Below are 11,899 nucleotides of genomic sequence, written 5' to 3'. Positions count from 1 at the left end.
CTGGTGTGACAGGACTTTCCTCTTCGGCCTGCAGAGCAGTGAAGTGGTTCTGCAAGGGCACCTCAGGCTTCGGGGGAAGTCTCTTCCTCCTCCTGGTCCTTGCCTTTGCAACCGTCCATTCTTCTGCATTATTGGCCCCCCTACTCCCTTCTGCGTGTGCCGGTGGGGGAGTTTTTGGCTGTTTGGCCAGGTCTGCTGCAGACTGCGCTTGGAACCAGCTATCTAGCTCCTTCTCTGCCTCCCTGATGTTACGCAGTCTTCTCACCGCCTCCTGCAGCTCAGCCACCTGCTGCAGGAGGTCCTCCACCTGGTCACACCTTTTGCAGGCAGGTCTGCTGCCCGTCCCTGCCCCAGGAGAGAGGTCTAGGTGCTTCCTGCAGCCTGAGGTCTGCACTGCAGCCTCTCCCTTCAGCAGTTCTGTCTGCGTGGAGGCATCAGCTGCCGCTGGGGTAGATGGTGCAGACCCCCCAGCTGGAGCCGCAGCCTTGACCCTCAAAGTCCATCAAGGCTTTCCATACATCTCAAAAAGGACTATTTAAAACCATGGCCATCCTAATCATTGAGGCTGCAGTGCTCACAAGGGATTTATGAGGGATGGGACAAAAGAGTTAGACCAACATGCACCCTGGAGCACCAGGATGCTGAGAAACCCTGAGTACAGGGAGTTCCTCTCCTACACTCTGGCTGAAAATGGGGATGTGTGTTTAAGTTTGTTATGTGAACTATTCACTGAATAGCCTTTCACAAACAAAAATCAGGAACCCCCACTGAAGGAAAGACTCAATCTTGACAGGAGAGAAAAGTGGTAATGTATCCAATTTGAGCATCAACTTGGAGGTAAGCATTCTGCTGTTCCAGACTCTCTTACACCCATTTCATTTTCTTCTAGAATTACTGTTATGCACAGCATTACTACAAGGCTTTGTATATAGTCAGTAAACTTGAAGTTAGTAGGAATTCATTACTAAATGGGAGGGAAAACTAGGCCTATTATGCACCATTATCCAATGGGAAACAAGTTCCTGCTTACAATTGTTCATTCATTCCAGGTGAATGAAGCAGGATATCATGTAAGGGAAGCACTAGGCCCATCCACTGACCCATTAAAATAAATGTCACTAAAAAAGATGAATGCTGGTTCACGATTCAGCAATCGCTGCTTTAATCTGTATGTTTTCCAAGCATTACCGCATCTGCTTGTCCTAAGCAAACCTTAATTACTGAATTAATTTCTTCCTAGCAAATAAAATGCATTACAAAATGTCAGAGTAATTATAATCTGGATGAATGCTAAAAAGAGACCAACTGAACATGAAAATGTTTGATTCAGCAGAACAATAGCAACTGGTAAGAGGCTAATCTTACAGAAACAGAAGACATGAGAATGCCCCAGACTAATTGGGGCTAGCCACCCTAGAAATATGTGTATACTGTCATAGAAAGTGATTAAAAGCTCTCTGATATATAGAACACTTTACTGGAAATGCGTAAATATCTTTAATAAACATTCACAGACTGCATAACTCCCTTTTCTTTGTCCATCTTCATCTTTCCCATTAAAAAATTGGATAATTTTTCCCTACCTATTTCCTCTTATTCCTCTTACAGAGACCTTTTCTATCCACTAAGAATCTGCCTTCCTAAACAGCTTCTGACAAGGACACAGTCTCCACTCCTTAACAAGCTTTTAAAAAAATTCCTAGCGTGCTTTTGATCTCCAGTGTTCCAGGTTTTACCAAAAGACAGCTTTCAACTTGCTGTACATAAGAAGTCCTGAGAGCTGCCATTTTCAAAAGCATATTTGCATTTGCTGAAAATTTATTATATACTTTTCTTCTTTGCCATTGCCACATTATATTTGCATACAGAAAACTAACAACCTACTATTTGTTATACAGTAACTTTACTAACGAGGCCAATCTCAATAATCTTTGAACAGTCATGGCAACTGGGAGAGGTTCCTGGGGGCTGGAAGAAAGCAAATGCCACTCCCACCTTGTAGAAGGGCAAGAAGAAAGAACTGTGGAACTACAGGCCAGTCAGCCTCACCTCAGTCTCTGGGCATGTGATGGAGCAAATAATCACAGAAACCATTCCCAAACATTATTTAAGACATGAAGGTCACTGGGAGTAGACAGCATGGATTTATGAATGGGAAATCATGCCAGACCAACTTAATAGCCTTCTATGACGATATGACTAGCCTAGTAGATGAGGCAAGAAGAGTGGGTATTGTTTATCTCATCTTCAGTAAAGCTTTTGACACTCTCTCCCATCTCATTCTCATAGATAACTGATGAAGTCTGGACTAGATAAAGTGGACAGCGAGATGAACTGAAAACTGGCTGAACTGCCAGACTCAAAGGGCTGTGACCAGCAGCACAAAGTCCAGCTGGAGCCCAACATTAGTCATGTACCCCAGGGGGTTGATACTGGGGCCAATACTGTTTAACACCTTCATTAATGGTGTGGATGATGGGACAGAGTGCACCCTCAGCAAGTTCCCAGATGAAACAATACTGGGAGCGGTAGCTGATACAACAGATGGTTGTGTTGCAATTCAGAGGGACCACAGCAGGCTGGAGAAATGGGCTGACAAGAATCTCATTAAGTTCAACAAAAGGCAATGCAAAGTCCTGAATCTGGGGAGGAATAACTGTGCACTGGTACAAGCAGGGGGCCAATTGGCTGGAAAGCAGCTTGGCAGAGAAGGACCTTGGCGTCCTAGGGTCCTGGTAGACAAGAAATTGAACATAAGCCAGCAGTGCACCTCTGTGTCATTGAAATGTCAATGGCCTCGTGGGCTGCATTAGGAACAGCACTGCCAGAACATTGAGGGAGGTGATCCTTCCCCTCTACTCAGCACCGATGAGACACATCTGGAGGACTGGGTTCAGTTCTGGGCTCCAGTATAGGAAGGATATGGACATACTAAAGTAAATCCAGCAAAAGGCCATGAAGATGAAAGGATTGGAGCGTCTGTCATAGGAGGAGAGGCTGAGAGAGCTGGGATTGCTGAGCTTGGGGAAAATAAGGTTCAGGGGGACCTTATCAATGTGTATAAATATCTGATTTGGAGGCGGGGGGGAAGTAAAGAAGATAGCACCAGACTCTTCTCAGTGATGCCCAGTGAAAGGACAAGAGCCAATGGGCACAATTTGAAATAAAGGAAATTCCATTTAAACGTAAGAAAAACCTTCATTTTATGCACATGGTCAAATATTGGAATGGGTTGCCCAGGGAGGTTGTGGGATCTCCATCCTTGGAGATATTAAAAATCCTACTGGGTAAGGTCCTGAGCAATCTGCTCTAGTTGACTCTGCTTTGAGTAGGGGAGTTGACTAGATGATCTGCCCCGCCAACTTCAACCATTTTGTATCACTGGCGATATTCAGCTCACTGAAGTATCAGCATGGTTACCAGACAAAGCTCTTTCTCACTCATCCCCTTGCTCTTTGCTCATGCTCAAACAAAAAGAAAATTCTCTAGGGATGTTCACGTCTGGTACTTCGCTAGCAGAACCTTTCTTCCCAGAATATCTTTAGGCTGTTTTGTTGTGTAACCATACACTGAAGTGCACGTCTAGGACAACCATTTGAGAAGAATACCCCTTTCAATTACATTGTGCTTTTAGGACTTTCATTTCTTCTATGTTTGAGTAAACACAAACATACTGGCAACTTTCTCTGGTACCACAGCAGGCTGGAGAAATGGGCTGTTTATTTACTAAATAAACGTTTATTTAGTAAATAAACAGATTATAGGTGGCACAAAAATTTCCTTTATGGTAAGACCTATCAGATGTCAAGCTCTTGGACAAAACTTTTTATTATTATTTTTAAAAGGGGGAGGAAGAGGAGGAAGTTTATCAATAACAAGCAGTAACTGTTTCACTTCCTGAAGTGGCTAGGCTAGCATTCTTCTCTGAAAAATTTCCAACACATCACTTAGAACAAGCAAAATGACTCATCCACCAAATTCCCCAATCTGCTAGCAGTGTAAATAAGTAAAAATTCTTCAGCCCAACTCACCACTGTAGGGTAGATCAAAAGGCCATACATAGACACACATACACAAACAGTTACTAGAAAAAAGGACATTGCTGTTAGGCTTTAGCATGGCTTTAGAGAATTGATTTACATGACAATGAAGTCATGCCAGTCATTCTCAGAAAGACCTTGAGATTGTGCCAACACAAGTGTTCTGTTCTTCCCACTATTGTACAAGACTTAGAAACCCGCCCAGAAAAACAAAAAACCTTCTCCATACCTCCTACACAAGTAAGAAGATGATGAGAGATCTTGACCATTTCTAGATTCTAACAATTATCTTTCTTCCTTCTCCCCCACTGACATGTATTTTTCACAGAATCATTTAGGTTGGAAAAGACCCTTGAGATCACCAAGTCCAACCACAAACCTAACACTGCAAAGTCCACCACTAAACCATGTCCCTAAGTGCCATGTCTACACATCTCTGAGATACCTCCAGGGATGGTGACTCCACCACTTCCCTGGGCAGCCTGTTCCAATGCTTGACAAACCTTTCAGTGAAGAAATTTTTCCTAACATCCAATCTAAACCTCCCCATGCACTTTTCTTTGCACACTTCTCCCTTTCCAACTTTTTCTTTCTCCTAGTACCTTCTGCACATACATTTAACATGATCTTACAATAACATCACACTGAATTGTGAGTCATAATAATGTGTCACAGAATTGCTGACACTAGCAGCTGAGCTCCCAAAAGCAAATATATGGTTACTGCCACATAAAGGTGTATGTTCTATTGTGAGAAACAAGCTACTAAGCAGACACCAGCAATGTACCTCTGTTAAAGAATTTTCACTGAGGTACTAAATATGAATTGGATTGACAATAATTAAAAAAAGGGCAAAACCAGTAAAAATTCATGAATAGTTCTTCTCACCTGTTTCTATGCTAGACTCAAAACAAGCTATAAAAACAGTGGACTGTAAAACAAATAAGGAAATTAACTAAAGCCCTGTTTCTTAAATTACAAAACTACAAACAAGTTTTGTAACATCCCTGACTAAAAAAATTTCCATTACATGCATGTTTTTCAAATGCGCTGCATCTTTTTCATCCCAGCTAGCACTTGGCTGCTTGATAGTGTGTCTTGTGAAGGAGTTATTACACTTATAGATTTCTGCATTAGTTTTGGATCATCCCTGCTCTCCCTAATTCGGAAGTCAAGGCAGATGCAGAGAGATGGTATGAAGAATCCTACAGCCTGGTCAGAATACTCTAGGATCTAGCTGTTCTGCATCACAGCCACTGAAGATGCAGATACTCAGTCACAGTGTCTTCACTAACATAACTTCTAATAACAGTTCTTATGCCAAAAAACAAACTGCGAGTAAAACTTATTTTGACCTGAAAAGTTCTTTGTAAAGTATTTAAGTCTTCCATAGGAGGTCCCTGCCTGGGACATTTTCAACTCCTACAGCAAATTCTTTAGACATGTGCATGCTAAGATTAGACATAAATTAAATGATACCTATGATAATTTTGATCAGGATTTGTTATGATCCCTTGCTGTTTTTGTGGTCATTAGGATCACTTGACATAAATTCCTTAGTAGCAGTGAAGAAAGAGTTATACCTATGAGTTTGTCATAATCCACGCCCTTAGCATTTGATGTCTGCACAGTCCAGGGGTCCACAAAATCCTCGTCCTCTTCTTTAGTTGTACCATTGTTTATTAATACAAGATCTCTTGGAGGCAAGCCTGCCTGATAATCTTGCCCTGTTGTTGTTTTATATGACAGTTTTAATGATAATAGCATCCTCACTGCTGCATCAATTTCATCCTGAATAAAGGAAAAAAAAGCTGTTTGACTTAACATACGTAAGATAGACAATTACATTAATGTCCCAACCCTTCAAAATCCTGCATCCATGCTTTGACTTGAATTGCATTATTCATAAACTCTAAGCCTTTATTTACATATTTGCAGCATCACTGCCAAAGGTAAAAGAAAAGCAAATAGCAGGTGACGGTTTCCTAACCGGCAGAATTTAGAGCATCACCATTGCCAAGATATTTAAAGCACCTCTGTCTCACTTTTCAATTTCTGCCTGAGGAAAAAAAAATGCTTGCCTGCTTTTCAGATGTGTAACAAGATAAACATTTTAAGCACAAATTTCTAAGATACATAAATATAATATAAATTATTATCCAATTTAATTTACAATGCTTTTAGTGGCTCATCTTAAAATGATTTATTAATTACAATTTATTGACAGACTTGAAGACAAACTAGAACAAAAAGTTCTTTACAACTTTCTTTGTTATCACCTTTTTAATACAAAGCTATTGTAACATCTCATGCAAGCAATAAATAGATCAACACTTTATTCGACTCCCAGTTTTCAAGGCTTACTCCCACAGGCAACACACTAAGAGAGCCCATATTAAAACTGAGCTCTCTTTGCTGACATAGTGATGACAGAATAGGGAACTTGCAATTAGTGGCAAATTACTAAATTAATTAAGGGAGATTAAGCAGGGACTGTCAGTACAGTTACGGGAAGACATATTTGCTAACGTGTACAATAATGCACGGAGAAAGAGATTTTAACAAAGAATCTAAAACCAGGGCAGAATACAAGTGATATAAATTTCACTTGAAAACCAAATACCTTGGATCCCACCACGTAGCTCGGCAACTGGCTGAAGCAGACTTCTAGGCCTACGAGACTCTGTTCTTACTTCAGCAGTAACAACTTTGCTCTTGCTAGTGACTACCTTGCTCCAGGTATGTCCACAGTTCACAAAATGGACATCAATATTTTTTAACAAAATTTTTTTCTTACTACAATACAAAATAGATCTCAGAACAATCATATTCTCCAGCGCTCTTAAAGACAGACCTAACTTGAAAAAGTATGGGTTCAAATACCTTTGGCGCTTTTCCTGCTTTCAGTGCTCTGACTTTCTCTCCTTGTTCAGTTACTCTTTCAAACAGCTGAAGCGGACTCAGAGCTTTCAAATCACAGCTTGGACTATCAGCCATTTTGCCAGACTGCAAAAGATCTGTTTATTTACAATTCAACGTCTTCCAATTCTTTGGCTTGTAGATTCAAAACAGCAGCAACAAGAAGGAGAACTGCAGGGCAAAAAATAGTGTGTTTTATTCTTTCATGTATATCTTGAAGATTAGATGAACAGAATAAGAATATAAAAACTATACTGACCCCATACCTAATTCTATTCATATCAGATTGATAGATGTGGAGACATTAACACAATGAGCTTCAGTTTCATACAGAGATGGACTGAGACTGACAAGAGTACCAAATAAATTGAGAGATCACTCAATGTTGTTTGTCTACATATTTAACACAAGAACACCTTTTCAAAGTCAAACTCCTGACAGAAGTAAAAGTAATTAAATATATGTACAATTCAGAGCATCTCAGAACAGCCGGTAGAGGTTATCTGATTCCTGATTAGTTATAATTTTTGTGCTACTTGATACCCTATCAAATTCTAAATAATGAAATTTTTATAACTATCATATGGAATTTTGTCTTAAGATATGTAATATAGTACTTCAGCCCAAAGAAAGATATACCAGAGAAAAGCCTAGTCATCTTCTTTACTGCTTTCCTTCAGAGGTTACAAAACACACTGATGATTAGTGAGAAACGCTGCTTTCTAAAGAACAATCAATCCATGGGTAAGCAATAGGCCGTAAATTTAATGAACTGTTTGTTTCTCAGCAGTACGTAGGAAAAATAACCCTCGGAGATAGCTTAAGATGATGAGATGGCCGAGAACAATAACACAGCAGTCTTCCTATGTCCAACATATACCTTGATCACTGGAGCTTCCTAGCACAGAGCATGCCCGTGCTTCCACAAAGGGGCTTCTCTCCCAGGTTAACATCTATAACGTTGTATATATTAACAATAACATCATCTGAAAGCTTCTTAGCAGTCTATTAATTAACAGCAACCAAGACTTTGGAAAACTACAACTGCATAGTTTACAGTACACTAACACAGAAAGTACAGAAAGTTAAACAATGCTTTTAAATTGTTAAGTAAGCATACAGTTTCTGTTGTCAAATGCATTAAAATAATTTTCACTCTACATCAGAAATATCTTGATCTTTGTCCCAACAGTTATAATCTAAACCGTTACAAATAAAATCTGCTGTGCTTAATTTTAATGAATACATTGAACAACTCTTAGTAATTTCCAAGACAGGAAACTCCTGTAACATGGATTGCACTGAATGAACTCATACTTTACTACATATGCCTCCCATGAAGGTGGCACAGCAATTCATGGTATCCCAGCAATTTCTTCCTCTAAGTTTTCTAAAATTACCTGATAAGTTGTCTTCAGATAATCTCTGATCTAAAACCAGAGTTTTATTTATGTCTAAGAAATCTGGTGAATCTGTTATCAACCTACCATGAGTGAAAACTCATTTCAACTGCAAAGGCAGAATTCCTTATTTTAAGAAATGGTTATTTTCAAAAATTATTCATGCTCAGCAGCTCTCTGTACAAAATTATGAGGTCTTTAGAAGTACATATGCTCTGAATCATTTTTTTGTAAAGATTCAAGCATCATGCTGTTTAAATATTCAGAACTGAGGATAAACAAGCATTAATTGATATGCGAAAAGAGTTTTAAAACCATTATGGTTCTGGTTATAGTGAGCTTGCCATATTTACATAGAAGAAAACAAGTGTTAAAAACGGGTAAGGAGGACACCATCTGTCAGAAAAACAACATGGTAAGTGAAACTGCAACTCTCTTGAATCCATTTGGGATGAACATACCGCAATAACAAGGTACACAGAGAAGCATACAGAGAATTATAAAAGAATTTCATAAAACATGAGGCTGTTAAAACAAGATAACAGTGCAGATCCTAATGAAAAAAAAGGAACTGAGAGAAAGGTAAATTTTCCATGAAAACTATCATTGCAACTTGGCCAGGGTTGTGAAGTGTTGCCTCACAATCTGACATGGTCGATTTATGCAATCACCCAAGCTATTGTACAGCTTTTTTTCTTGAGGAAAGTGATGTCATCTTAATTCATAAACTGATGCTTATTTTACATGCACTGTATTCAGATGTGATGGTGACAAACGCAATGCAAGTTGTAAGAGCAAATTAACTTCATACTGAGTTGCAAACAGTGGTGTGTTGGAAACACAGCATTCACCCTAAGCATTCTCTGTCATGCCGTGCCCATGGCCATGAAGGAAGAACTCTGTGCCCATGTAAAGTCCTGCTGACTTGCAAAGGATTATGTCTCTCTGGAGAGACTCGCTGGCATATTATTGATCCATTGCTACGCATGAAGCAGGAATAGATGGAGTTTACAAGATACATATGTAACTGAAGAGAATCATAAAAGCTATTAATAAAAAACCACGTTCATTTGGCTCCCTTTTCCCAGAATTAAAAAAGAAGAAACAAAAGCAAATAGTAGTTGCATTAGCTGTCCAGCAGTACTTCAAAGCCTTCCTTCTACAAAATAATCAGCCTAATCACAACCTTGGTTATATTTACACAGTATATATTTAAACTGCCACTGTAAAAGAAAACTTAAGAAGGTTGCTTTGGTAACTTGCTGGTTACCAAAACATATCTATCATTAAGGCTTTGTTTGTCAAACAGCTGCAATATTCCCAGATTTCAGCTTCAGTTGAATACCCTGAGAAAGCCGAGAAGTGTATACATCCACTTGCTAATTCGCTCAGTCTATTAACAGTGATACCGTAGTTAGATTACATAATTGACTAAAATAAGACTGACTAATGTATTACCAGTAATACTTCAGTTTTTAACCTAATCTCGATCCCTTCAACCTTGATTATGTGCAGTTTGACAGTGTTATTTTAAAGAGGTAATTTGAAGCACATCAAACAATTCTCTGATGTATTCCTACAATTTACTTACATTCTTTTATTTGGATACTAGTGTTTTCCTCTTTATTATGGGCACAAGACATTTAACTGGAAAAGAAAGTATATGGAGTAAATTCATATGAGAAAATGTTTATGAAGATTAACACACATCCTTTCTGTAGGAATATGCCAGTTATATTTACTGGCTTCAAATTTTACAAAATAGGAAAAGGTAAACAAGAATTATTCTTTGGTGTAGAACAAATTGTGACTTAGTGTTTTAACTTAATTCCTGAACGTACATTCTTCCTGATAGATTGCCTCCATTCAGAAAGGCTGAAATGTCACAGCTGAGACTGAGCGCACATACTGGAGAGCACTATAACAGAAAGACTCTTCAAAGTTTGGAATATTGTGGATTTAAGCTGAGCAAAGAATCCCAAATGAAGGTGTATTTTCATTAAGAAGTAGCAAAAGTAATTTAGTCACTGCAACAAGAGATGAGGATATTATGATTATAGAATGCAAAAGACATCGACTGCTACCTAAAACTTATCTCTATTTACCTCAGAACTGTCCAGTTCCACATTTGCTGGTGGAATTCAAGCCAGGAATTCAATAATATGGAACTTAGGTCTTTATCTTTTGAAATTCATAAATGCAATTGTGAACCATTTAAAAGAAACTACTGGATATTCTGCATATTATCGTGACATTTCTTCTTGTTTTCTTATTGATATTATAAAAACTAACAGCCCCAGACACATTAGATACCATATGCAAACAGATTTGGAGGAAAAAAATGATACACGGGAACTTGAGAACGGACTACTAGGACATTTCGGACCAGAGTTTAAGATGAACTTAAAAGCCTCAGTTTCACAACGTGAACTTGAAAGCCAAGAGTTGTGTGCCTTTTCTATCTGCACAATGCATGGTAACTTGTAATGGCTACTGCTCTTGCGACTGTTTCAGAATATTAAATTGTCATGAGACAAAGCTCAAAAATAATCCTTGGCATAGGTATCAGAAAACAACTGTATTCTCCTCTCTTTACAGTCGGATGACAATCACAGATTTATAATAATTTTCACTGTTTGCTATCTGATCTGGTAAGTTAGAGACCTGAGAATCAAAGAACAGGGTTTCACATTACGTTAAGAGCTCTTTTGTGACAAACATTGCATGAAGGTACATCAAGACTTCCAAAGACAACAGTAATCAAAAGTCCCCCCAAAAATTTCATGAACGAATGAAAGAATGTGAATTTAAGTCTAACAGCACCTATGTTCCTGAAAACTGTTTTGCCTCCTGGAAATAAAACAAAAAATTGAAAGTGAAATCAAAGCAGGTAGTATGCACACAGATGTCGTGTGAAACACGCCTTGAGAAGTACTCCAACATAGGCTGCATTTTATAGTAGGCCCACCTTCCCAGTCATGGTAATCATCAATTTATGTATGAAAATACAATAAAAGTGTGCAAGACGATTCCCTGAGATGATAATATGACCACTCTACCACTCTCATCTGAAGAAAGCCCAACATGAATCTTTACTATACTACAGCTGTTAAGAGCTAAGCTCTTGTGCGGGAACGGTCACACAAAAAATTAACCAGCAAGCTAACGTTTCTAACCCTGGAGCCCTGCCACACTTCCCTACCGCACGCACGCCTGGGCAGGGCAACGCCCGCTCTGCCCTCCCTGGGCTGGGCCGCACCTTCCAGCGGCCAGGACTCACCCCCTCCACCGTTCCCCAGGGAGAAGAGCTTTCTCTCCCGACGCGTTGGCGAGGTAGCCACGGGGGCTGCGGCCCCGCACGGAGCGGAGGAAAAAGCCCTCACGAGCACCGACGTCTCGCAAAGGGAAGGAGGGAGGGAGGGAATGTGGCCCGCAGAGACCCCCGCTCCCAGCGCCCCACACCGGCCACGGGGCGGCAACAACCGCCCAACGAGCCCCTCTCCCGCCCGCCGGGGTCTCTCACCGAGGCCCCATCCCCGT

The 11,899-nt window shown here is 39.8% G+C and overlaps 1 protein-coding gene across 1 annotated transcript in view; it reads right to left on the bottom strand.

Annotated features, from left to right (window-relative positions):
- WARS (tryptophanyl-tRNA synthetase) overlaps window positions 1-10,497 on the bottom strand; it is a 31,468-nt gene extending 20,971 nt beyond the window's left edge. Inside the window, exons 1-4 of the mRNA XM_009328069.1 lie at window positions 10,465-10,497; window positions 9,951-10,006; window positions 6,924-7,130; window positions 5,622-5,831 (exon numbers count right to left, since the gene is read on the bottom strand). Coding sequence (XP_009326344.1) covers window positions 5,622-5,831; window positions 6,924-7,037 — 324 coding nt within the window. The 5' untranslated portion in view covers window positions 7,038-7,130; window positions 9,951-10,006; window positions 10,465-10,497. The remainder of the gene's footprint in view (window positions 1-5,621; window positions 5,832-6,923; window positions 7,131-9,950; window positions 10,007-10,464) is intronic.
- Window positions 10,498-11,899: the final 1,402 nt, after the last annotated feature.

Source organism: Pygoscelis adeliae, unplaced genomic scaffold (assembly GCF_000699105.1).
Source record: "Pygoscelis adeliae isolate BGI_AS28 unplaced genomic scaffold, ASM69910v1 Scaffold130, whole genome shotgun sequence".
Lineage (NCBI taxonomy): Eukaryota > Metazoa > Chordata > Aves > Sphenisciformes > Spheniscidae > Pygoscelis > Pygoscelis adeliae.
The sequence above is the reverse complement of the archived record's forward strand: the minus strand, read 5'-3'. Positions and strand labels throughout refer to the sequence as shown.